At 40.4% G+C, this 27,332-nt stretch overlaps 2 protein-coding genes and 1 long non-coding RNA gene across 7 annotated transcripts in view; 2 read left to right on the top strand and 1 right to left on the bottom strand.

The window, feature by feature from the left end:
- Positions 1–5,835, top strand: part of LOC119480634 — a 34,728-nt gene extending 28,893 nt beyond the window's left edge. For both annotated transcript variants that reach the window (XR_005204973.1, XR_005204972.1), the window contains exon 3: positions 5,708–5,835. This is a non-coding gene — a long non-coding RNA (uncharacterized LOC119480634). The remainder of the gene's footprint in view (positions 1–5,707) is intronic.
- Positions 1,608–8,776, bottom strand: map3k8 (mitogen-activated protein kinase kinase kinase 8). 2 transcript variants are annotated; one of them, XM_037757109.1, is made up of 8 exons: positions 8,626–8,776; positions 7,293–7,667; positions 7,029–7,199; positions 5,671–5,932; positions 4,649–4,755; positions 3,402–3,554; positions 2,299–2,545; positions 1,608–2,205 (listed from the first exon to the last, which is right to left on the bottom strand). In XM_037757109.1, the coding sequence occupies exons 2-8, from the start codon at positions 7,638–7,640 to the stop codon at positions 2,081–2,083; spliced, it is 1,413 nt and encodes a 470-aa protein (XP_037613037.1). In that variant the 5' UTR covers positions 7,641–7,667; positions 8,626–8,776; the 3' UTR covers positions 1,608–2,080. The 2 variants fall into 2 exon arrangements, with proteins under 2 accessions (XP_037613037.1, XP_037613038.1); XM_037757110.1 differs by lacking the exon at positions 8,626–8,776 and having other exon boundaries at positions 7,293–8,297.
- A 908-nt stretch (positions 8,777–9,684) lies between these two features.
- Positions 9,685–26,050, top strand: LOC119480743 (mitochondrial poly(A) polymerase). Of its 3 annotated transcripts, none has more exons than XM_037757281.1 (9): positions 9,685–9,863; positions 11,222–11,385; positions 11,522–11,755; positions 12,645–12,869; positions 14,772–14,983; positions 17,553–17,779; positions 20,216–20,308; positions 20,423–20,496; positions 25,142–26,050. In XM_037757281.1, the coding sequence occupies exons 1-9, from the start codon at positions 9,707–9,709 to the stop codon at positions 25,478–25,480; spliced, it is 1,725 nt and encodes a 574-aa protein (XP_037613209.1). In that variant the 5' UTR covers positions 9,685–9,706; the 3' UTR covers positions 25,481–26,050. The 3 variants fall into 3 exon arrangements, with proteins under 3 accessions (XP_037613209.1, XP_037613208.1, XP_037613210.1); XM_037757280.1 differs by having other exon boundaries at positions 9,686–9,863; positions 11,219–11,385; XM_037757282.1 differs by having other exon boundaries at positions 9,699–9,863; positions 11,257–11,385.
- Positions 26,051–27,332: the final 1,282 nt, after the last annotated feature.

The raw sequence follows: 27,332 nt of genomic DNA, 5'->3' as shown, positions 1-27,332 counted from the left end.
TAGTAGAGGGCTTCGCTAAAACTTTATTCATGCCTCATCCGTGATCTAGCTGCTTGATGGGGAATCCAGGAAACCCCACACTAAGCAGTTTCCAATGAAATGGTAGTTTGGGATTTTTTTCACCATTGTTTTGCTCTTTTTTGATGGCATACTGTAGAATATGTAGCAGGAACATTACCAGGCATGCAATTTTGCTTCATGCGGGGTTATTAGTATTCACTATAGGCAATTTGTTAATTTTTAGGGGGGGAATGGTTCAAATCGCCTACTGACTGTAGCTATCATCATCTTGGACTTTAAAATGTCCCGTAGCAACTCAACAATATTTAAAAAATGAAGTATTCAGATTCTTTACTAAAGTAAAAATAGTATAAGGCTACCACAATGGAAAAATATCTCCGTTATTGCTACATTAAATATTATCAGAATACAATATAATGTATGAAGTACTTTATAGTTTGTATAAAATAATATAAATAATAAGAAGTTGTAGGACTCAAGGTACAATTACTTTTAAACTGTTTGTAGGTACAGTCCTAGGGGGAATTCAAAAGAGATGTGAAAGTGGAACCTTTGAATTGGACCAAAAATGGTCTGTTAAAGGAATACTTCAACCCCAAAATGGCTAACATGCATTTTATTTTGCTAGGTATCGGTAGTTTAATTATGCATGATTAGCCAACTTTTTGTCAGCATTCATTTAGTACAATATTAGCTAGCTTATCTTGGTCCGAATGATTGTGTGTGTGTGTGTGAGAGAGAGAGAGAGAGAGAGAGAGAGAGAGCGAGCGAGAGAGAGAGAGAGAGAGAGAGGACATTTGTGAAACATTCTGACGTAGTGAATGTTGGAATCTCTTTGTTAAGAAGATGCAAATCTAAAATGAATAATCTGTTTAAATTATTAATTGGAAGTGGAACTGAAATATTACAGACAGCATGGGATTTTCATTTTATTGCATTTATTGCATAATGACACATTTTCAAACGTTGGGCAATTTCTATGCTCAATACCAAAGAAAACAGAAGTAACACAATTGTTGTATTAGTAAAAGCACAGCAGGCCTCATCTCACGGGATGTACAAAACACAAATTAGATATCACATGCTTTCCACAGAAGTCATTTGCATAGCATCGTGTTGCTATTAATATTCCACAGGAATAGACAAGAGGAAGTCCATTAAGAACTACTAATACTGTACATGTCTGCACGGTGCACACATAATTTAACAGATAGCTTACATATTACATAAGACTATTAGACATAGTTTTATGGGAAAAATACAGCATACATTTGATTATTGTGTACACTGAAATATAACTATGTACTACAACAACGTAGGTATTGAAGATGGAACCTGACAAGATAAAAAATAAATGAATAAATAAATGACTCAATAAAAACATTATTATGTCATTAAATGTAGCAGAAATAATATAAAAAATAAATGTAGCCATTAATTAATTGTTATATGAATTGATTGCTTATTTATTTATTTTAAATTAAATCTTTTTATTAATTCCCTTATTTATGTATTTACTCATTTGTTTAATGTTTTTATTTATGTATTTTTTTATTATCAATATTTGAATGTATATATTTCTTGCATTTATTTATTTATCTTATATTTGTTTTTAAATGTGTGTATTTATTTATTTATTTATGTATGCATGCATTTATTTATTATTTCTACATGATTTTCCCTTTGCATTTCATCCCTTGATTTTGGCAGGTCCTGTCCTCCATACATAGGGAGCTCTGGGAAATTATACCGATAGCTGACAGATAATGCTCAATGATGCACAATACGCTTCCAACAACCGTCCTGCAGTGTTGTTCAGTCACATCAGCTCATTTCAGCATCAATGTTGAGCTAATTCCATTCAATGCAGTCATTACAGAGTCTTGTAAACAATTGCAGTTCATCAACGAGCCATGTCGCCTGCAGCTGTCCACCTGTCTGAACTGTTCATCAGTCCTCCAACAGTAAAGCCATATGTTTAAAAAAAAGGCTAAAAAGTAAATTATCAGTTGGCTTTGAGCAAAGTTCAACCACAGAAATGGTGAGCTGCGGTCTGGTGCTAACCATATTCTGAGCTCGGGGGCCCTGTCACCAGTTTACAGTAACCTGACAAAGCCCCCAGGTCAATATACAAGGAGCCCTTCCTCCTCATGTGACCCGAGTCCTCAGAGTACAGAGAAGAATCTGCAGAAAAAGAACAGAGCGCATGTTTAAATAGGGCAGGTATCTTATTATTACTTACTGGAACCAAATTGACCTCAACACGTCGGTGCTTACCCTGTGTGGTGTCGTGGTGCTGGCTCTGCTGCCGTAGCGTGGTGTGGGTGGCTTCCTCCAGGGCTGAGTCGAGGCTCCAGCAGCGAGGCTGATCCTCCCTGGGCGGGTTGATGGCCTCGTCCTTCAGCAACTCGGACGCCGAGCTCCGCAGAGCGGGGTTCCTCTCCAGGGCTCGCTCCAGGAAGGAGCGCATGGCCAGGCTGCAGTCCTCCGCTATGTCCTCCAGGGGGGGGGCCTGCTTGTGGATCTGTTGGGAGAGAGATAAGGCAAAGTTGGCATTAGAAACCTGCAGCATGAGAGAAAAAAAATTACAAAGACAGTCTTCCAAATTACCAAAAAAAAACAACAACAGGCCACATATAACTCCTCCAGCAGCTGTGACCCAGTTTCCTTGTCATTGTGAGTAGTAGCTTGTAAAACAAGTTTGGCTGTGGTAAAATGGAACAAGGAGAAGTAGCAAAGCTCAGCCTGTGGAAGCAACTGAACTACGTGACATTCCTTTTCCATGACGGCAGTTTCACGAGGAAGTGAGTAAATCAAAAGAGCTGATAATCATTTCAAAAACAGAAATGGGACTTCTTGAAAGCAAAGAACCCATGTAATGGAAAACCTTTAAAAGAAACAGAAGTAGTGACTGACTAAACGAGCCATAGGTCACACTTTGAGATCAGTCATGTTAAAAGGTTTTATCTCAAGATAATCTAGGCTGTGGAAGACCTGAAGAAGGTCATGGAAAAGGGTGTCACTTTTTCAAATGCAGCAAGATACAAGATAATGTTTATCTAGCACGGCATCTTCATGTCACATAATAGCTACTACTGTAGCTCTGAGTAGGTGTGATGCTAATTGCAAAGAAAACAGATGGATAAATGCTGAGGTCCAAAACTTATGAAGTCTGCAAAAATGACAAATGCTTCGCTTCAAATAGAAATAATTCAGTGATTGTACTCTGGACAATCATGTGATTAATAGCGATTAAATATTTAAATGGATTGACAGCCCTGGTAAAGAGTTATTTCAATCTGGACCCAAGTGGGGGACCAACCAACCAACCAACCAACACACTGACGTTAGCATGGCTCATTAAAATGTACGGTACTTACAATGTAGAGGTAGGACGGGTAGGCAGTGCGCGGGTATCTCCGGACCCATGGAGGGCTACCAGTCTGCATGTGAATGATGGTGGTTCCCAGGCCGTAGATGTCCGTCTTGGTGTTGTGTCCTCGACACAGAACCACCTCTGGACTCATATACATCTAAATGAAAGTAGGGCAACATAACATGAATTAGATATAACGGGGGCTTCAAAGCATAATGGCAGGAAATAGTTCCCCTTTCAAATGAATGTATCAGTGTGCTAAACAACAAACAGGAAACAGCCTCTTGCAGTAAAAGGTTTTTTTTCTTGTTGAGATAACCTTTAGACCCACGCTGTGTGTGTGTGTGTGTCAAGGTAAGGGCAGTGCAGAAGCCTGCTGGCCTTTTGGAGTGTGAAAAGTAAACACTACCAGAGTCCATCTCTTTCTCTGCTGGAAATTCCAGCCCTTGTGTATTTGCTAGCCATGTCTCTCTTATTATTACTGCTGGGTCTCTGCCCTGGGACTTTCCACAAGCCAAGCCATGAGAGGCCCAGAGTGCATGTGCAAAGACTGACGCACAATCAGGTCAAAACTTGGGAAAAGCTAGCAGGCAGATGAGGAAAGAGCACTTGAGAAATCTCTCCTAAAAATTTCCAAAGTGCTGATTAAATGTGTTCTGAGAAACCTTAAGCATAAGCAGACTATAATTCACATCAGTGAGGTCAATGAGGGCTCTGCAACAGCGCTTGCCAATCATTGACTTTAAATCATTTTGGAGACAAGTGCTGACAAGTCTCATTTCTTTGAATCCGTGGGGATGTGTAGCCTGAGTCATGAGTCAAGAAGAGTGCTGCCTTTTCTAGTAAATCACAAGATCACAGCAAGAAAAACAAGTAATAATTGGACCATGCAATTACAAAAAAAAAAAAATAAGACATGTTGGGTTTCTGCTAGGGCTGTCAATCGATTCAAATATTTATCTTATATTTATTTATATTTATATTTATATAACATTTTTTATTTGTTCAAAATGTACCTTAAAGGGAGATTTGTCAAGTATTTAATACTCTTATCAACATGGGAGTGGGCAAATATGCTGCTTTATGCAAATGTATTTATATATATATACAGTATATATATGAAGTATTTGTTATTGGAAATCAATTAATAACACAAAACGATGACAAATATTGTCCAGAAACCCTCACATGTACTTCATTACGGGCTTAAAGTTGCAGCCTTTAAGACTCCGATCTGGCTTAATTTCTTACCTCTGTTCCTCTCATGTCTCTGGGAATGTATAGATCCTCCGTCATCTGCACCGTCAGGCCAAAGTCCACCAACACTGCCTTGTCTGACATCAGGACAATGTTGCTGGCTGAAGAAAAACAGAGAAAATAATAGTTATGGCGCTGTCTGTCTGTCAGAAAGGCTGTTTGTGTACAGTAGTTTCAGTGTTTATGCTTTGCCGTGCAGGTCTGCATTTTAGGTAATAATTAGTGACTTTTCAAAACACACTTGGCTTGCACTGCATCGACTTCAACTGGCAAAAGGCCACTGAAACCTCCCAAGACGAGACTGCATAACACGTGCATTTAGCAAAAGGAATTTGAAAGATAATTTGAAGCCAAGCCTTTCGTGAAAAGTCTCATCATGGTGCTTTAAAACCCTCACCAAGGTATAATTACATATTTTGATCGCGGGCAGGAAGAACTAAGAACCACAGCGACGTGTCAGAGGGGCCAGACTGGCCGTTGTCGTAAGTCTCCGGACCCTGCATTTAACCCTGAGAGAGCACGAGAAGCAGGCTGGAATTTCCAGACAGCAAACAGCCTTTAGGGCCGTGAGGCTGCTCTGTAGAATGCTTTGATCCCAGCAGCGCCGCTGTGATTCAACCAACTTGAAACTACCTCACATCAAACCTCAGCTGAGCCCCACCTACTGTAACTAGCATGTTCTTCTAATCTTTTAGCTAGCAGACCCTGTGACCCGGCTACACTTCCTGAAAACGTGTTTGTTAAACCTGAGGAGACATATAATACTTTGTCAATCATAGTGTGCAAGATTGTCAGTGTCTGATCTGTGGTTTGTGGCTGTTCCACCTCTTTCCCGCTCGCGCGATTAAGTCTCTCTAGAATTATTCACAAGAATCTGTCTGTGGCTTGACTTTGACGTCAAGGAGGGTAAAATCTGATATTACATAATTTCCTGAACAGTGTGTACTACCTTACTACGATGCCGTGCATCCATCAACAACATCCTACAAGTGAAATGTCTTCTTTTTTGCTCTTACGTTTGATGTCGTGGTGGATGACATTGTGCGAGTGCAGGTACTCCAAGCCCCGCAGGACCTGCTTGGTCACCCAGATGATCTCGAACTCCCTCATGGGCCCGCAGCTGTCCAGCTTCTCCAGCACCGAGCCGCCCTCGCCGGCCTCCATGAACAGGTGGACGCTCTGGTCCCAGAGGACAGCGCCGTAGAGCTCGGCGATGTTCTCGTGGCGGAACCGGGCCTGGAACTCCACGTCGGCCGCTTTGAAGTGCTCCATGGGGATCTGTGAGGATGATGAAATGTAAATGTTAGGGCTTTTCAAAGTTAACGTGATAAGAAGCCACTAATTTCTTTAATGCATTAATGCAATTTTTAGGTTGTAGCGGGCTCAGTTTTAAAGCTAGAGTGAAGATACTGGTATCATATGAAACTAGAAAAACTAATGAATACATTGGTACCAACCATGTCATACTAGCTCGTCACGAAGGACGTCGCACCAAACTAAATTTTGGAGAGGAAAACTGACATGGCCATTTTCAAAGGGGTCCCTTGACCTCTGACCTCAAGATATGTGAATGAAAATGGGTTCTGTGGGTACCCACGAGTCTCCCCTTTACAGACATGCCCACTTTATGATAATCACATGCAGTTTGGGGGCAAGTCATAATCAAGTCAGCACACTGACACACTGACAGCTGTTTTTGCCTGCCACTCCCATGTTGATGAGAGTATTTTAATTGATTGACAGTCCTAGCAAATTATGCATCATCACAAGTCTGTCCACTGATAAGCAGGAAATTGATTGTAACTCAGATACCAAGCATATAAACTGGTGCCAGTAAGCCTTCTCTGTGTATTCAACAGTGTGTACAATGTCAACATAGCATCTTGACAGTAACACCAGGCTAGGTAAGAAACTACTCCTTCCTCATTTGTCAGCATGTATGAACGAGTAAACACCTCCCTCAGGTGAAGAGTGCAGTATCACATAGATAAGAAAAGAGTGTGTGAAACAGAATGTGTGTGAAAAGTGTGCCAGGAACTTAGGAGCTGAATCACAACATGCCAATATATTGATGTTATTGTGAGTCTAACAGTCACAAACATCCAGAGGAGCTGTGGAAAGCTGTTAAATTTCCATTCTTGCATTAATCTTGGCCCATTTTGTAAGTTTGTTACAAAAAACACTGGTTCTTCCCTTTAAGCACACTGTTCCTCTTTTACTTCAAGGGGAAAAGTGTCATGTTGACATAAACATCCATTGTACAAACACAGGAGTGCACAAGTGAACAAATAGTTCTCGGCAGGTGAAGTGTTTGGCACGAGTTTCGAGAAGTCAGCGCGAGCTGGGTTCCAGCCTTTTGCTCGGCAGGACTCACCAGTTTGCAAGCCATTCTCTTCCTGGTGGCGGAATCCTGAGCCAAGTGAACTTTCCCGAACGAGCCCTTGGGCACGAGGCCAGAGCCGTGGTTCTTGTAGGCCAGATTCCATGGAAACAGGAGCACGTCCATGTTGATCTGGTAGCGGCCTTTTTTCACAGCCATGTCCTTCTGCAGACAAAAGGTCAGTTAGGGAAGTTGATCATATCAAAATGTCATTCTCATGCACACAAATGCAGTTTTCTAATCTTCTAATCTTCTCACCTTGTTCAGCAGGACGCCCATCTCCTCAGGCAGGTGCTGCAGGGCTGCTGCCTGCATGCTGGAGAGCAGGTTGACAAAGGACAGGAGGTCTGCCACCGTCCCGTACCGAACACCCCCAACCCCATCCACATAGTCCTTCTGCTGGCCCCCCGAGCCCACCAAGTCTCCCGCCTCCTCGTTCTCGTCCATCTCCTCCTGGGAGAGACCTTCCTCTTCGAACGACAATCCTCCTTCCTCCTCCTCCTCCTCCTCTTCAAGCTGATACAAAGTCTCTGCAGCGTTGATGATGTCTTCTAAATTCATGTGAGCCAACAGCAGCTCCACTCCATTATCATATTTGTAATCCATCTTGATGCTCGACTCGTGCTGCTCGGCCTAAAATGAAACATCAGGTAGTCAGTTTCTTTTCTTTTTTTTAGCTCAGACTCGCACCAGATCTAGTCAGTGATCAGACTTAAAAAAGTTCATCTGGGTACACAGGGAAACTCTGAAGCAGCTTTGATTCAGCTGGCTGGACTCACAGTTGGGGAGTGGCTTAAAACACTGTTTTTCAAGCAAATGAAGGGAGTTTCTCAGTAAATGCTGGGAAGCCCCTAGGAAAGCTTGGACTTAGTCTACAAAACACCAACTGATTTTAATAATAATAAAACATAAAAAAAAGCATTAATAATCGATGGGCTGTGAATAAACATTTATTACTGCATGCAAATCATCTGCAAAATACTTTTTTTTTTAGAGACAGCCCACCAAGCCCCATGTTAAAATTGAACAAATAAACCACAGTTACCTTTCTATATCACAATCTAATTCAGAATAGCTGCCTCTAGAAAACAATAATTATAGTAATAATTCGGGATATTGTAGATGTTACAAAGGGCTTTTGTATATTCTGCAGCCTCAGCCTGGAATTTGCTCCAAAATGACCTAAAAAATCAAGAAGCTGGTATCATTAAATATTTTTAAATCTAAAATGAAGGCTTTAGAAGCAGACTCTATGGCATGCCAATGTTTCTAGCCCCCTTGTTGTACAGCTGACTCCAAGAAAAGTGAATTTTTGTCCCCCCACTTGTCTTTAGATAGTTCTCTTTTAATGCAAATTTGAGTGCTTTTAGTGTTTGTGAATTGTATTTTATCTCTATTTGTGTCTGTGTGTCTGCAACTTTGGAAAAGAGGTTTTTAATCTCAATGAGACTAACCTGGTTAAATAAAGGTTAAATAAAAAAAAAAATACAACTAATCTCTAAAAAAAAGCAGCTGCTATTTGTTATTATTTCCACAGCATATATTGATCACAGATGATATAGTAAAGTAAAAAAAAACATGCTGTACTTGCCGTGATATTTGAATCAGAAAGTTACGGTCGTCTCTCCATGGTGCGTCTGCAGCGTCCAACACTCACTCACTGACTGACTGACTGACTGAGGTCTGACTGTTTAGAAGGAAGTAAACAGAGGAAGTGCTGTCGTCGAGCAGAGCGTAGGTGGTGTCTGGCGGAGGATTTAATGTCAGGTGCCAACACTTTGCTTTCCAGGTTTCGATTTCCTTTTAATCTGTTCCCCTCAGATGAAAAACAAATCTCATGTGAGGCTCTTACTGCTGAAACACACACACAGGACATCACCACCTTCCACAGAACCGTGGGGTGTTTTACTGTGGGAAAGTGTGTGTGCTTTTTGTTATAAAATAAGATAAGATATTCCTTTATTAGTTCCGCAGCAGGGACATTTGCAGTGCACAGCAGCAAAGGGGATAGTGCAAAAAAAACAACAAGATGCATCAGCTAACAGTAAAAAAGAGCTAAACAAAGTGAAACAAAACTATTTAAATAGAAGGAATTATAACAATAGGAGCAGTAAATACATTATTGACAATAAACAGACTATTAACAAAATTGCACAAGTGGAAAATGATATTGCACAGTGAGAATAAAATGAAATTCCAACTAAAAATATCTGGTTATTGTCAGGTTATTATTATTATTATTATTATTATTATTATTATCATCAATAAGATGCTATTTTATATGAGATTGATTTCATTTTTTATTTTTTATTAAAGCCTGAATATATTTAAACGGAGACGATTATAGCCCATCAACAGAAAAACAACCGGCAGCTATTTTAATAATTAAATAAAAAATAACTCAATAATAATTAATCAGTTTATTATTATTATTATTATTATTGTTATGTAAAAGCAACGTTTAATAGAAGTCATAATGGAAATATAACACATTAGAACAATTGTGTTCTTTAGACATAGGATAAAGGTGATATCTAAGCTATGCATGTACATGTAATAGTTGCGAAAGACACAGTAGAAATAAAGTTATAACCAATCATCCACACTATTTCTTAGATCGCGAATTAGTCTGATTTGGTCTTTCTCTCTTGCTGTAGACAAAACCAACGCGCATGCGCCTTGACGCATCTTCAGGAGCAACTATGGCGTCCTTCTTAGCAGTGTGCAGGTTACACATGAAGGGAAGAGTTAGTCTGGTGAAATGTCTACAGAAGAAGGTCGAGACATGTCTTCACAGGACTATTGGGACAAATGTCGTCGCTGCTCAAGGTGAAGCTTTAGTTTATAAAGCTGTCAGACAAACTGAGTACTTGCTATAGCCCTGACTCTTCATGCCAAACTTCATTCAGTTTTTTAAAGTTTTAAGTATCTTTTGGCTATGGTGCAAAATGCGTGACTTATTTCATAGAAAATGAAAACTTAAAGAAACTTTTAGGGCTTCGGTACAATTCGGCTTTGTGTTTGTCCACCTGTGAGTCTTAGTTAAGTGAAATGTCTTCTGTGTGTAAAGTGATAGCTGTCATTTCAGATGAGATTAGATTTTAATAGATGCTGCTTAGTGGATGATATCTATGCCGAATTGACACAGTTCCATAGTGCAAAACATGTTAGTAGTGCAAAGTACAAAAAAATATACCAGATATAAAAATACAAGGAGATGAAGAAGAAAACTGTTAAAACTGAATATAGTGCAGGGTAACAACTGTGATACAGGACTGCTAAAAAGTGAATATAGTGCAGAAGAGACTGTTAAAAATGAATATAGTGCAGAAGAGACTGTTAAAAGTGAATATAGTGCAGAAGAGACTGCTAAAAAGTGAATATAGTGCAGAAGAGACTGTTAAAAATGAATATAGTGCAGAAGAGACTGTTAAAAGTGAATATAGTGCAGAAGAGACTGTTAAAAGTGAATATAGTGCAGGGTAATTTCAGTAGCTTAGTCTATGAAAGTGCACTGTGTGCATTATTATTGTTCATCCCTGTGTAGTAGTTAGCATACTGTTGTTGTTGTTGTCAGACAAACTGCAGCCTTATCTGCACAAGTGTGGTCTTTAATAGCCTCAAAAACTGTCAATTTACAGTATGTGGCACATTCAGCAAATGTATGCATGCCATAATCACATACACATATTCCATACATCACATAGCACGTCTTATGAACTCTAGATTTTAATAGATGCTGCTTAGTGGATGATATCTATGCCGAATTGAAGAGTTGTTTCTAAGAGTTCATAAGACGTGCTATGTGATGTATGGAATATGTGTAGACTAAGCTACTGGAGTTACCCTGCACTATACTCATTTTTAATAGTCTCTTCTGCACTATATTCACTTTTTTAATAGTCGTGTATCACAGTTGTTACCCTGCACTATATTCAGTTTTAACAGTTTTCTTCATCTCCTTGTATTTTTATATCTGGTTTATTTTTTTGTACTTTGCACTACTAACTTTTTTACTGCCTTTTTACTAACTTGTTTTGCACTATGGAACTGTGATGCTGGAAACTTGAATTTCCCTCGGGATCAATAAAGTTTCTATCTTACTTTTAATACATGTCCACAAAGAAAAACTGAATGTTATTCATGTCGCCTAACTGTTGAATATTCTGCTTCTTTGTTGTCAGAAGAAACGAATGGCTGCAAATCTTTGTATGCCGTCCAGGCAGAGAGACAAGAACAGGCGGAGAGATCTGTTCTCATCAGCTGCCCCTCCAGAACCAGTGAGAAAAAGTTCCTCAAGTATTTATCTAGACATGGAGATATCAAGAAATACTTCTTCTATGAAAGCTATGTAAGTGAATGACCCAAGTTCTTCTGATAAATACGCAGTTTACCAACATATTTAAAGGTGCACATATGACAAAATTCATTGTCATGCTAGGATTCAAATGGATGATGAAATTGTGTGTATTGGTGTTATTCTCTAGGGCGTGTATGCTGTGGTGGAATTTGCCAACCGGGAAAGTGTTGCCTCATTACTCGAAGGAGTTGCTATCCCCAGCGTCAGCCATGAATCCACGGTGCCTTTTAAATCGAGACTGCTCTCACTGAGGAGCCTCGGCGCAGCGGAATCACCAAACCAGCAGTCTGGCCAACTGTGCCAACCACAAACCACCATTCCCATCAACGAGCTCATTCAGAGACTGTCCACAGAGGAGAGTGTAAGTGGTTGGGTTATCACACCCAGATTTACAGTTTATATTAAAAGACTTATCCAGTGACCTGGATTCAACTTTAAAGGAGACACGTCATGACAAACTCACTTGGGTATCTGGAGTGCCTACCAACCTACAAACTGAAATAAGACAACCCAGTCAGTTCTTTGTGGGCTGTCTAGATCAGAAAACATGTGATTCAACAAGCCATTCAGATCAGGATCCCCATCCTATGTCAGAGGCTGGCTTTATAGACCCTTTTTGTGTGGACGTCATGATGACGTCACGGTGTTCGCTGTAGGCAAAACAAAGGAAAGACTGGAGGCTAACACTAGCAGTGGGCTAAAGTTGCACATCTAAAATGTCATCTTGCTGTGTTGTTGGGTGCCAGAATCGAGATATCACAGACATTTGAGATGACAAACTGTGATTCAAGGCTCCAGCGAGCTACAGTATCAGCGAAACGTTTGAGAGATGGAGAGAAAATGTTGCTAATAGTTAACCTTCTCCTTCTGTTAGCAGAAGGCTAAACTATTAGCAACCTTTTCTCTCCATCTCTGAAACACTTCGCCGATATTGTACGACTCACATTTTGACAGACTGTTAACTATAGGCATCCATATTTTCCCCTCAAATCAATCAGAGCAGACAAAGAGAGACAGGTGCTAAAATACAGCGTTATGAATACAAGTATATTCAGAAAGACAGTATGAGAAGAATAATGTGTTTTTTGAACATTAAAGCATGTAAACACGTTCTAGTAGAATCCCAAAATACAAGTATGAACCTGAAAATCAGCATGATATGTCCCCTTTAAAAACAAATACATGTGTGAATCCACTTCAGTAGGTTGCATAAAGTGTTAATCATGGCCTCTGTCCTCATTTCTCCTCAGATAGACCAGCAGATAACCTCACTAACAGATGTCTATCAGCTAACAGAGGAGAACAGCCGACTGCGTTTCCTCGTCTGCTCTCTGCTCAAGGATATTGCCGTTGCTTATTTCCCAGAATGCACGATCAGGCCATTTGGCTCATCGGTGAACGGCTTTGGAAAGCTGGGCTGTGACCTGGACATGTTTCTGGACCTGGATGGCATCAGTGGGAGAAATATAAAGATGGTAATAATGGGAGTTTGGGGGTCGTCATTTAGTAGGCGCCATTGGACTAAATGAGGTTAGTTTGTGAAACCAAAGCCACCAGCTGACGGGGTGATTACATTCATATTGCCCAACATAACATTTTCAGTTTACAAAATAGAAAGTTGTGCTTGGTAAACAGTTACTACATAAAATTAATGTTTTTTGGTACTTGGTAATACTGATTCAACGCACATTGAGCTGGACAAATTGAAGCACCTCTTTCCACTTGCAACAACTAAGCCTTTCCAAACCAAAAAAGTGAAACAGCTACCAGCTGCTGTGGCCACAGTCATTTGCCGCCATCTGAGTTTTGTGAAGGCTGAGTTCGGCAGAGTGAAACCGAAGACAGCTGTGAATGACAAAGACCAAAAAACCAAACCAACCATAAAATGCTACAGACATGCTTAGCTGCTTTGCATGAAAGCTTGTCTTTGATATTCTTTGAAGCTTTTACTTTGAAATCAAACAAAGGTAAAATGGTAAAGGGTTTGCATAAATTCAGTTAATGATGCCTGAAAATACTTAATAATATTTTATTTGCAGAGCTATAAGTTTGAAAAGTATCAGAATCATTTGGCATTATGCAGGTAAAATTTCATATTTTATGAAAAACTTGATATAATAAATCAAACCATTGTCAGAATTGTCCTACTTCATAGATCATTTTCCCTCCTTGTAATTGAGGTGACATACAGTAAAAGAGGAGCGTTTATTAATTTGGTAACTTTTTGTTAATAAGAGCCAAAATAGATTTTTTTGTTATTGTGGTTTAATAAATGTAATTTATAGTGTTGTTAGATTGCTGCTAGACCGCCCCGTTAATACAGGTGCGGGCCAACCTTTGTATAAGTTCAGCAGGAGAGCAAATAGGTTTTCGACCGCAGTGAAAATGTTGTTTTCGAAAGGCTAAACGCCAACAAATATGGATCGAAGCAGAATATATTACATTAGATTTTGTAGTAGTTGCAAAAAAATATATCTTTAGTCTAGTTTAGTCTAGTTTCATATACAGACTTTTGTATAAAATAGGGCTGTCAATCGATTAGCATATTTAAGTGTGATTAATCGCATGATTGCCCAAAGTTAATCATGATTAATCGCACATTTTTTATCTGTTCAAAATGTACCTTTGTCAAGTATTTCATACTCTTATGAACATGGGAGTGGACAAATATGCTGCTTAATGCAAATTTGTATATATATACATATATATATATTTTTTTTTTTAAACTACATGAACATTTTTCCTTGCGAGCCCACTACAACCTCGCAAGTTGCATTAATGCGTTCAAGAAATTAATGCCGCTAAAACGAATTTGCGCGTTATTATTGCGTAATATATGTTAATATATATTTGTGTGGATATAATAAATGGCTTATAATACACTATAATGTAGTTGTAAGCAGCTATAAGTACAATACACTTTGTTTATGTTGTTTATGATGTCTTTACATGAATGAACATTTAGAAATGTATTTATATCTGCATACAACTACATTATAGTGTGTTATAAACCATTTAATAGATGTTTGTATACTGCTTATAAAGGCCAAATCAGGTTCTGAAACAGGTTCAAATGGTGCTGCTTCCTTACATATTGAAACCTCAATAGTTTACTCTATATAGTAAGCAGTAAATTGAGAAACACATCACTGATAGGTGCCAAAGGTGTTGAAGGCAAAGCATGTCATGTCAAGTTTTGTTTGTGCTATGATACTACTTTTTCATTCCATCATAGGATCTTATGATCGGGCATAATATAGTGCACGAACAAAGAATGTGTAAACCCAAATAAGATGCCGTAGAGTAAATATAGTTACCTAGGTAACAAACGGAGGGTGATTTAGGATCATTAAAATCTCTAAAACTTGTGTGTGCAGCCAAACTCAGGTCTGTCCCTGGAGTACCAGATGAAGAGGGCCACCTCTGAGCGGTCCGTCACCCAGAGCATCCTGTCCGTCATCGGGGAGTGCGTGGACCAGTTCGGGCCCGGATGTGTGGGGGTGCAGAAGATTCTCAACGCCCGATGCCCCCTGGTTCGTTTCGCCCACCAGCCCTCCGGTTTTCAGTGTGACCTCACAGCCAACAACAGGTATTCACCCTGTGCACATACTGTATAATATAAGACCATTGCCTATTTCCCATACATAAACGGTATGAAACAATTATTTGTCATGGCTCTGCTGTTGCAATGATTCATTTATGATTCATTTATACAAAATCGGGAGAGTCGTGTCTCGAAATGTCACTTAGAGTTGGTCATAAGCCTCTTGCTTCACAGAAACTGCTAGTTTTATGTCGTCCCGAATATCACCTCTGGCGTTGCAAAAGCCCCAAACAGAAAGCAGACTCTGGCAGGATGTGCTGCGATGGTACAGTTGCATGCATGCCACGGCGAAACTGAACTTGAGGGGGCCAAAGAGGGTGCTTGTTTGTGTTTCACTTCTTCCCTTCCACCATTCAACACTTTGTGGTCTCTGCCGATGGAAGCACAAACACGTACACACATGCTAACGTATAGAAAACCACCCTGCAGTTTCAAAGGAAATAAGGTTGAACCACCGGCTGTGGGTGGATGTGAGGGGGGACTTTTTCTCTAACTGTCCTCTGATAATCTTTGTAGCACAGCACTTTTTCCTGCCTGAGATGTGTGTGTGTGAAGCAGTCACTGTGACGAGCTGAAGGCTGCTCTCTGGTGGTGGTTTTGTTGCAGTTGTAGTTTCACTGACCCTTGACATTCAACACAATACAGTATTTCATTTTCTGAACTCAACGGGATCAAATAGACACTAAATACGTGCAGAAATACAGGCACTTAAGGGCATGAAGGACACGCAAAGGCTTGGACTGGCATCAAGAGGTTTATAGTGATGCTTTCCTAGGAATATCTACTGTACAAAACAGTAATGGGATGCTTACACTATTGGTAAAGAGCATTGGAAATAGGATCCTCTTACATAATGACATATTTAACACAAACAATTAACGTTATGAGAATATATAAGGATATATATAAGGATAGACATACTAAAGCACGTGATAATAACTTTATAGCAATATCAAAGAACAAGCCAAGAAGTGAGAGTCATAATATACAGAGCTACATATATAAATACGATGGCTGTCACTCAGTTAAAATATTGAATCGTGATTAATCGCAAATTAATCGCAGCTCAAAATGTACCGTAAAGGGAGATTTTTCAAATATTTAATATTCTTATCCATAACTGAGTGGGCAAATATGCTTGCTTTATGCAAACATATGTTTATATTTATTATTGGAAATCAATTAACAACACAAAACAATGACAGATATTGTCCAGAAACCCTCACAGGTACTGCATTTAGCATAAAACATATGCTGAAATCATAACATGGCAAACTGCAGCCCAACAGGCAACAACAGCTGTCAGTGTGTCAGTGCGCTGACTTGACTATGACTTGCCCCAAACTGCATGTGATTATCATAAAGTGGGCATGTCTGTAAAGGGGAGACTCGTGGGTACCCATAGAACCCATTTACATTCACATATCTTGAGGTCAGAGGTCAAGGGACCTCTTTGATAATGGCCATGCCAGTTTTTCCTCACTAAAATGTAGCATAAGTTTGGAGTGTTATTTAGCCTCCTTTTCGACAAGCTAGTATGACATGGTTGGTACCAATGGATTCCTTATGTCTAGTTTCATACATCGTCACTCTAGCTTTAAAACAGAGCCCTCTAAAACCTTAAAATCGTGTAAAAGAAATAGTGGCGTTAAAATGAATTTGTGTTAACGCGATATTATCGTAAACTTAACTTTGACAGCCCTAGTTTTCCTAATAATATCTACTGTACAAAAGAATACTAGGATGCTTACATTATTGTTAAAGATCATTAGAAATATGATCGTCTTACATAATGACATATTTAACAGAAACAATTAACATTATGATAAGGAGAGACACACTAAAACTCGTAATAATCTGAAGGCAGCCCACTGACAAAGCCAATAACTTTATAGCAATATCAAAGAAGCAGCCAATAATTGAGCGTCATAGTATACAGAGCTACACATAAAAAAGAAATATTAAAAAAAACTGTACAATGCATGGGACTTTATTTTACTTTCTGCAATTAGTTTCCTGTTGGGTATTTTTATTATGATGTTGGTGGGTGGCAGCATGTCCTATGTGGCTGTCCCAGAGCAGGACTTTCTATCCAGTTATTAATTGTTAGTTATTTTGGATAATAGAACAAACTAACAATGCAGAAAAATCAAATATTTCAATATTCACTCATACATCATACATATACATACTACATCCTGTTTACATTCAGTTTTCCCATCTGAAATACTGTCTTCAACAAAATTACAAATTTAAATTACTATTTTATGTTTACTTATGTTTATATTCAATCCCTATATTTTAACTGCACTATTTTATGCCTCAGATTATCATTTTGCATTTACATTTACTTGTGTGATTTCCTGTTTTAAATATACATATTTTATGAGCATTGTTGAAGGAACCTGAGACCAAAGATTTTCATTGCCAGTGACTGCTTTGCTGGAATTGACAAATGACAAATAAAGAACCTTGAAATGAATAGCCCCAACGAAGACCCCCATCAGAACAATGCAGTAGGAACAGCAGTAGTAATCCTGTATGTTCTCCACAGGGTGGCGATGAAGAGCACAGAGCTGCTCTACCTGTACGGAGAGCTGGACCCACGGGTGCGTTTACTGGTATTCACCGTGCGCTGTTGGGCCCGAGCTCACGGCATCACCAGCACCATCCCCGGGGCATGGATCACCAACTTCTCCCTCACCGTCATGGTGCTGTTCTTCCTGCAGAGGAGGAGCCCTCCCATCATCCCCACCCTGGACCACCTCAGGGACCTTGCAGGTAACACCCAGCACCACCTCTCACTCAGTAGATATCACTGTCACTTTAATTCACCCCAGAGGTCCTTTGTTAGTTTTATTGCTTTTCTACACACAAATATAAATAGCACTGCATAAGGATGTTATGAAAAGATAAACCCAAGACCAAATCAAAGCAGTGTTCCGCAATAGACATCTCACCTTATCAACTATAGGAGTTCATACATTAATGCTGTGCTGTTTTTCACCATACATTCAACTTATCAAGAAAAAATTTGACCACTGAGTACGCTCAAGTTAGGTGAGGTTTCCCATCCATACAGTACAGCTGCAGTCAGACCAGCAAATAAGATATGCTGTTGTAGATTTGGTAACGTCAAAGAGTATCACTCAATAAGGTATTTCGCTGTCAAGGAAGACAAATAAATTATTATTATCGATTGATTGATCTCATAATAATTGTCAAAAAATGGCTCATTACAATTTCCAGAAAGTTTTTAGGTCTGGCCAATCAGCCCAAACCCCCCCATCCCAGCCCCAAATATTATTTACTATCAGATTAGACAAAGGGAAGCAGAAAATATTCACAATTAAGATGCTTGATGAGAGAACATTTGGGATTTGTACTTAACTATTTTTCTGTTGATTGACTATGTGATTTAACAACTAATCTAGGGGTACACATAATGATTATTTTCATTACAAATTAATCTGCAGATTATTTTCTCAATTTATCAATCACTCGTGTGATCTTTTTTTGAAGTGGGGTTGTATGAGGTACTTATCCATAGTCAGTGTATTTTCAAAGCCAGGCTCCATTGACGAAAACAGTCATTTTACCTTGCAGAACATGGGTGTTGCTGGTCTGATCGGTGAGTTTGTTTGTGTTATTGTGTGTTTTTAAAAGGTTGTTTCAGATTTACCAAAGTCACACAATAACACAAACTAACCAACCAACCGAGTCTGGTGGCTTTGATAACGGCTTCAGTTCCCTGTCGGAAAGAGCTGTGTGATGGCAAGGTAAAGCGTCGAAAATATTCTAAATACAGCGTATAATTAAACTGTTATCGATTCTTTTAGGTGTCTAAAATACATTTTGCTGTCAGCCCCATTCACACAGCAGTACATTGCTTTGCTGCAGTGCTGGTACTCCTGTCTGTTTCTCCAAACTGCCGATCGCCATCTACTGTAGGTTAATACACTGACTCTAGATAAGTACCTCATACAACCCCACTTCATACAATCCAAACTATCCCTTTAACTGAATAAACGATCCTCAGACTAGTTGCTGGTAACGGGTGGATCGACTAATCATTTTGACTTTAAACTAATTATTTCAGCTATAATATTTATGATTTCAAGAGAGGAAGTTCTCTACGGATTTTGGCTTGTGAGCCCTTAAAACGAAGCAATATCTACTAGCGACCTCCTCACGCGTCTAGCCATTGACCAGTGACTTTTTTTCCTTATTTTTAAAGATAAAGTTATCCAATAATTCACAGAAAGCAAAGATTAAAGGAAGACATAAACATGAACATAAGATGATGTAGCAAAAATGTTTTTTTTCTGCTTTTCCCATCCTGTCGAGCAGGTCAGGATCCCCATTGCTCTAGATTATCTCCGCTCTGACATGCACACTAATTGTCCTTCACCAGCCGCAGAGTGTCTGCTGTTGTTTTTCTTTTATTTCTACAATCCTGGCGGTTCCCATTTTTGGCTCCGTACAAGACTTAAGAGCACACTATACTATGCTTTATTACCATGTATACATCTGTAATGGATGTGCTCTGTCATCATTTAAATGCCAGCACACCAGTCTTGCCTGCAAGTCCACTGCAGTTCCTCCATCTCTGCCTCTCTCTGTCACCTTGGCTGCCTGATAATTGCCTTCCAAAAGCAATCTACCCCCCACCCTCCACCCTCCACCCTCCAACCCCTCTCCCCCGCCCCTCCTCCCCTATCCCCTTCCTCCTCCTCGGCCCCGTTTAGCGCAGACTCTATCACACAGAGTGCTTACGGGACAATAAAAGGGCCATCACTCTGGGAAGGTCGATGACCCCGCCTCCTCCGGACACACATGCGTGAGCATACAGGCGGCTATTTAAACAGTGGTGTAACACACACACACACACACACACACACACACACACACACACACACACACACACACACACACACCACCAGCCTCATTGTGGTGAAGGAGACTGGTAACAAGGGCATTGCTGGAGAAGCAAACCAACCAAGCAAGGACACAAACTAAGCCCTCTTTCTTCCTTTTCTTTGACCACCTTGACACACACACGTCCATGCACCTGCTCTCTCTCCTTCCTCCCCCCCCTGTGTATTTCTGTCTTCTCTCCATGAATGCACCCACACCATCCATCTGTGTCTTGTTTATGACCATCACAGGCGTGTAAAGGCAGTAATTTACCTTGCATTCCCGCTCTCGTCCCACAAGGTCCCGCGGACAAGAGCATGATTGAGGGGAACGACTGCACGTTTGTCAGTGACTTCAGCAAGATCCAGCTCCAGAGCAACACGGAACCGCTGGGTGAGCACGAGAGCGTAGAAACAGGGGGGGGCGCGAAGGAGGGCTACAGTTCAGTTTGATTGATACCGATGTTTCTGTTCATCGCTAACTTGACTTTTCTCGCTTTTGTCTCAGAGCAACTACTGCGTGAATTCTTTGAGTTCTACGCCACCTTCGCATTCAACAGGATGTCCATAAATATCAGAAAGGTATGTATGATTATTCACATCCATTAAGCAGGATTCAACGTTAATGTTTGTAAGTGGATCAGAAATCTTCTTACTCAATGTCAGTTTTTACTTGGCCCAATACAAATTATTTTATTTATTAGTGGTTATCAAATATCAACAAAGACTAAAGTAAATTGTCGTTTTTTTTATCCACCTTGCTCTCAAATTTGTGGCAAACTGCGCAATACATAGCTAGGAGTTTTGCCCACATCCTCTCTTACGGCACCTATCTGAACTCCTTGTTTCCAGGATAATTGAAATGAAAATCAGCTTATAAACTTTGTCTTTACCCGCCGCCATTTTCTAACGAGTTCCCAATCGGTACTGCGCGTGTGCAACTCTCAGCAGAGATGAGGAGGAAGTGAGATGGCTCAAGTGTTAAGTTTCAAGTTTAATTTATTTATAGAGCACATTTATAAAACGACAAAAGTTGACCAAAGTGCTGTACAGTGGTAAAACAACAATACAATAAAAAAAGAAGGCTCACTCTTTAGCTACTTCCATCATCAGCTCCGGAAAAAAGAGATTTCCAGGGCAAGCAGGCAAGCCTTAGAAGTTCTACTGCATTCATTCTCTTTATGTATTTGTTCATGTTTTACAAAGGGTTTAACCTGAGCCAGGCCGTACAACAAAGATAGTAATCATATCACACCGATACATTGAAATATTCAAATACACCATTTAAGAACTGGCGAAAATAACATATTTATACTGCATAAAAAAAAAACGGCACAGGTTTTGTCCCAAACTGCATGGGATTATCATAAAGTGGGCATGTCTGTAAAGGGGAGACTCGTGGGTACCCATAGAACCCATTGTCATTCACATATCTTGAGGTCAAGGGACCCCCTTTGAAAATAGCCATACCAGGTTTTCCTCGCCAAAATGTACTATAAGTTTGGAGTGTTATTTAGCCTCCTTCGTGACATGCAAGTACGACATGGTTGGTAGCAATAGATTCCGTAGGTTTTTTCTAGTTTCATACGGTGCCAGTACCTTCGCCATAGCTTTTTAATTGAGCCCGCTACGACCTCCAAAAGACACAATAGCGGCCAGGTCTGCCGGTGGGTCATAGGATTTTTAAGAGGTTAATGTAAGAATCGATTCAGTATCGCAAAACATAATATTGTGATACTCATGTGTATCAATATTTTCTTCCACCCCTAATCTCTGAGTGAGGCTGGAAGTCACCTACAGTATGTCTGAATGACGAATAGCTGTCACCTTGACAGTGATTTCCATGTCTGAAAAGGGCTTTAGTCTTATTCTTGTGCACTTTGCAACTTTGATCTCATGCCAAATGTCAAAGATTTGTTTGATATATAATTTTGAACCAGTGTCGGTGTTATTTTGTTTGTCCACCAGAGAGCACTGACCATTCATTAAAATAACATATTTAAGGGATACTGATCAAACATTTTTTGTATATGTTATGCGTTTATGTAAAAAAGTGGACATTGGCCATTGCTTTTTGTAACTCTCAAACACCTTTAATGGTAACAACAAAAAACAAAACGGTCCGTCCAACCCTGTTAACTCTACTACTACTCTCTACTACTACTCTTCTAATTTTACTTGAAAATCAAACTGTTGCATCGCTGATAGAAACCAGAGCATAAATAAAAATCTATTCAGAAAGAACCTCAGCGCTCAAGGGGAACCCAGTTCAAGCTCCTTTCAACATTTCCTCCCAGCCTCGGAGCTGAGCTCCAGCAGAGAAATCTGTTGGTAATAAAGGCAGTGTTTGGCGGATGGCGTCTTCCCACACACACACACACACGCACAGACGTCAGCTGTCCTTGTCATATGTGATTGATGGCAGCCCCACAGGGCCCGGCGCCCTTGAGCTGCGCTCCCAATTAGGAGCTCCATCGGGCTAAGCATAAACAAACGCATATTTATTCTATTTAGACCCGTATTCAGCCTGTTGCTGCCTGTGTAATACTGTTTATAGGCACTGAAAGAGAGTCCATGGTGGAGCTCTGGAGCTTTTATAAATAAAATGGAGGGGAAACATCAAGCCAATATGGTTGGAAATCTGTTTCCAAGTTATACTGTGTCTGAAAGGTATCAGAGGGAGTAGTCAGGGCTGATTTATCCTCTCTAGATGTGCAGGATGGTTCATTAATAGGGGTGTAACGAAACATTTTTACAACGATGTGATACGTATCACTTTCAATGGTTCTGATACGATTCAAGGACGATATTCGGCTCATCTACAGCGATACGATACGATTCAATGACTTGAAATCGATACAGTAACTAATTCACTCAGTGTGACTGTGAAATAAATAGCTGGATACTCAACAGTGCCAGTGACAGATTCCTCAAAGTTTTTCATGTAAGGGATCAGGGATAAATAATTATGGATATAAACAAGTAAACACAACGATTAATGGCAAATATATGTCTTGAGCCTGAGGTGAGTTTTGGCCTAATTTCTTACCAAAAATGTTGGCGAGGCTTTTGCAGAGCTAGCTGGCGCCGCTGCGGGAATGCTGCTAGGGTTACCTGGGCGTTCGGTGTTAACAATCCCATGGCGTCTCAGTAGGTGTGTGGAAAGATTGTATTTTATCTGGCCTTTGCATATTCTGCAAACAGCGAGCGATTCATCCAGGACATCTCCCTTTTTTTGTAAAAGCCAAAATGTTTCCACACGCTGAAAACCTCAATTGCTCGTCTGGCTCTTCCCCGATATCAGCCCTGCTTCCTTTTGTTGTCGTCTTTCTGAGAATCGGCTCGTTCAAGGTGAGCTGCACCTCGCCTAGAAAGTAGACGAGATCAGGCGGCAGCAGCAGGGCGACGGTGACAAAAAGCTGAGGTCAAGTCGGACAGTTTCCAGCCGTTTTGAGCAGCCTTCAACGAATTTACAGGAAGTCACAGAAAAAGTTACTTCCTGTTAGATCCGATCTGTTGGCCACTTATAGTTTTCAGACCACGTTGGAATTTATTTATATTTGTTTGTAGATCTATGTGGAAATGTGCGTGTATCTGGCATTGGATTCTATCCTTTATTATTTTTATGTCCACCTTTTAAAGCACATAATGAGCACTCGTGTTATAAGTGTTACGAAGTGTTATATAAAAATAACCTTCATTATTATCATAATTATTATTATCAACCACACAAGATATGTTTGTTAACAGATGAAACCTTCATTACACAACATGAGACTAATACAATCTAGCGTTAAATATTACAATTACACAGAAATTTGAGACTTTCTACAACACGTGGTGTTTGCTGTCAAAACTAAGAGCCAATCAACTCCATAATGCTCTGGGTCTTGTAGTCGGTGGAGAGCAACTGAGGCGCCTGGCTCTAAAAACTGCAGCCGCCTCGATCTCGTGAGGTTATCGTTGCCCGCGTGTGCACGACGTCAGAGCGAGTCGGCATCAAGTCGCACACAAATCTAACCGGCATGCATTGCGCGGCGATCGCTGGTGATCGGTTCTGCGCAGGCCTGGCTCATCCCGAACGAGCCTATTGGCGCTAGCTGGCGCATATCGATGACGTCACACACAGGGAGAGTGAACCGGAGTAACGTTTAACATTTTTTTACTGTTAAAAGTGTTAAAAAATACATCCAGATAACATTTGTTGTGCAAATTCTTAGTATCAATACGATAGATTATTTACCTTGCAAAATAAATTTTAAATCTATATGTCCTCCGTGAAGGACAACTTGCCGAGTACCTATCGATGTAGTAGATGAATCGTTACACCTTTTATTAATTAACATACCTCTAAAAATTTGTAACATTGAATAATATCCTATTTATCTTATTTTATTATCACATTACTTTTGACCCTAGAAATGAAGTTGATAAAGTAGGTGTTCATGCTTTGCTGACACATTATATGAGATGCAGGGACTTTGCTAGTTCTTGGAGAGTTTAATGAATTGATGCCTCTGAGAAAGAGAGACCCTGCAGCTTAATATATGAGACTAATATCAAGTTTGACACCGCAGAGGAAGCCTGCAGGTAGACGGTGGCCGTGACCCGTGCCTATAGGCTTTCACCAGTGGAGCAACAGCCATAAATCTGCTTTACTGTGCTACAATTCTCCGGTTCAGCTCCCCTCCTCTGACTGATGGCTTTATGTTGCCATCTTCTGCCCCCTCCCACAGCTCCATCCCTTTATCCTTCCAGCCTCTTTAGTCTGGATACGGCATGCAAAGCAGCATGGGAGGTTCTTGACTTCTCTCCGACCCACACATTGATGGTTCATGTGACAGCCATGACTGCCAGACAGAGGCACAGATCATATATGCTTCCGTTGCTAACGCGTTCGGCGCGCATAGCGGGTTTCCACGGCAGTCTAGCTCATTCCTGTCACTTTCTGAATTATTCTCACTTTTCACAACTCAAGTCAATGTCTTCCAGAGCCATGTCTATGCCTCTCCCATCTGCTAGCCTGCTGAGAGATGCCCCAGTCAGCTATAGGTTCCCCAGATACAGCGGCAAAGACCTAAAACCGTGACCAACGAGATCGATGGACCATAACATGCAGTACATGCAGTGACTGCGCTTATGGCTGCTGCTGCTGCTGCTGCTGCTGATTCTGCTGCTCGCGAAATGTGTTTTGATCTGTCAGCATTGTTCCTTTCCCGTTCTTTAGGGCAAAGAGCAGAACAAGCCGGCGGTAGTCCCGCTGCACATCCAGAACCCGTTCGAAACCTCTCTGAACGTCAGCAAGAACGTCAACGCCACGCAGCTCGAACGTTTCGTGGCTCTGTGTCAGGAGAGCTCCTGGCTGCTCCAGCAGAGTGAAACCAACACACCCACAGGGGGTAACGAAGGAAAGGCTTCCACGCCTTGGGGACTCGCCACCCTCCTCCTGCCCACTCAGGTCGCAGGGATCAAAGGTCGCAAGAAAAGGAAACGGGAGCCAGCCAGTGAGAGGATCAAGAGCTTGCTGGACTCCTTGAAGAACACCAATCATCAAAAGAAAAGCTAAGACTCAGCTCCATCCTCTTACTATCACTTTAGCTTTGGTGGACACCTTCTGGTGCCTCACTGAGGAGGCAAGGGGCAGCTTCTGCAGTTGAATTCATCTGCTGGACTATAGTTCCCAACACGGACACTGGAGGGTGTCACTGAGGCCTGCATGTGCAAGTGTTTGGGACCTGGAATAAGGGAGTGATTGCTGTGTATCTTACTGTAGACACCTACTCTGTTGTAATTAAAGACAATACTGTGGAAACTGATGCAAGTTCTGCCAGACGCTCTTTAAGAGATAAGATTGTAGATTCACAGCTTTATTAGATTGAAAATCTGTTGTACATAGATGTTATGGTTTACACGGATCACTAACATCTGTTTACACCTCAAACAAAATCACTATTTTTTTTGTATTAATGTAACAATACAGATGGAATAATCAAGTTTTTATTGCAAACTGAAAACTCTGGGGTTGTTTATTATCCAAAACTGACAAAATGTAGAACAGATACAGAAGTTTTCTTCTACTTCCAGTAACTTGATAGAATAAATTAAAGTGGTATTTATTTCGCTCCTCTGTTTATCTCTGACTAGTTAATTTTTTATGTTTTTGGATTGTCCGTCCGTGTGTACCATTCTTGTGAACGCAATATCTCAGGAACACCAAATTCAAATTTGGCACAATTGTCCATTGGACTTAAAGGATGAACTAATTAGAATTTGCTGGTCAATTGTCACTGTGACCTCACAAAACACGTTTTTGGCAATAAATCAAGGATTCATATGCTAATTATTGGTGCCTTCAAATGGGGTCGTGTTTACCGTGTTTACGAGTTGGGCCCATATGAACGGCCCCTCATGTAATATTCACGACCTCGGAAGTAGAACGTTTCTGAAATTTCTGAGTTCACGACTTGTGACGTGTTTTTTCATTTTGACAGAAATGCCGGAAGTAATGGAAGTTATTCTTTCAATGCATAATAAGTTAATATATTGTAATTTTGGCATATATTGTTTTGTTTAGGTCTGAGGAAAATGTTGATATTCCCAACGGCCTCATCTTTCTCCTCTGTCATTATACCTTTGCATTTACTGCATTATGTTACCCACTTGCTAGCTTGCTAAATTGTTAGCCTCTGTGGCTTCCAGACGCCGACAGTAACGTTAATATTGCCGTTGCTTAACAGCGCTGTTCTCACGACTTCCCATGTGGTAAACACAAGCTCACGAGTTTCATTTAAAGGCATCATAAGTCAATTTCACACAAATTTCTAACAGGATAAAAATTATGAAGTGATGACATTTTGGACAGACAGAGATGTAAACTGCAACTTGACTAAACTTATACTACACTGTATAATACTGAAGTTATTGAAAATGTTTCCCTTTAAAAATTCACCAAAATTATGCAAAAGCACCAAAGTTACCTAACTCAAGGGAACGAGTTACTAACTTGAGGGCACGAATTAATAAAAAAAAATTCTCCTAGGGGTTCAGGGGGGCTCCGTAAAGATGAAAGTAAAGTGTAAGTGTCATAAACGTTTGTTTGCCACAGAGCTTTGTTTTCTGCAATAATCCAAAACCCAATGGAACAATCCCGTTGGCTTTTTGTCGAGATAGCCAGGGCGATGCTGACTTCCTGGTTGGCCTACAAAGATCATCCCTGGAACACTAGATTTCTGTGCTGCGTTAACAGTAATGAAAAACTGCTTTAGCTAGTGGGTTAGCTAACAGGACTTTGTACAGTAAGGCTACAGTAGTATGTATTATGGATGATTAATATAACCTGCACTGACTGAGTGTTATGATTATCTTCAGCTAGGTACAGTAGCTGAAGAGGCTGCTGTTTTCATTTCAGCTAGCTAGCC

Source organism: Sebastes umbrosus, chromosome 21 (genome assembly GCF_015220745.1).
Source record: "Sebastes umbrosus isolate fSebUmb1 chromosome 21, fSebUmb1.pri, whole genome shotgun sequence".
Classification (NCBI taxonomy): domain Eukaryota; kingdom Metazoa; phylum Chordata; class Actinopteri; order Perciformes; family Sebastidae; genus Sebastes; species Sebastes umbrosus.
The sequence above is the reverse complement of the archived record's forward strand: the minus strand, read 5'-3'. Positions and strand labels throughout refer to the sequence as shown.

Bases quoted from the DNA above. Each gene is read 5' to 3' on its own strand.
- map3k8 (XM_037757109.1), bottom strand. From the start codon at position 7,640: ATGGATTACAAATATGATAATGGAGTGGAGCTGCTGTTGGCTCACATG. The intron at 5,933-7,028 runs GTGAGTCCTGCC...TCATCCTCACAG, and splicing joins AGAGAATGGCTTGCAAACTG to ATCCCCATGGAGCACTTCAA. The intron at 2,206-2,298 runs GTAAGCACCGAC...CTTTTTCTGCAG, and splicing joins GCACCACGACACCACACAGG to ATTCTTCTCTGTACTCTGAG.
- LOC119480743 (XM_037757280.1), top strand. From the start codon at position 9,707: ATGCGCCTTGACGCATCTTCAGGAGCAACTATGGCGTCCTTCTTAGCA. The intron at 11,756-12,644 runs GTAAGTGGTTGG...ATTTCTCCTCAG, and splicing joins GACTGTCCACAGAGGAGAGT to ATAGACCAGCAGATAACCTC. The intron at 20,497-25,141 runs GTATGTATGATT...CCCGTTCTTTAG, and splicing joins TGTCCATAAATATCAGAAAG to GGCAAAGAGCAGAACAAGCC.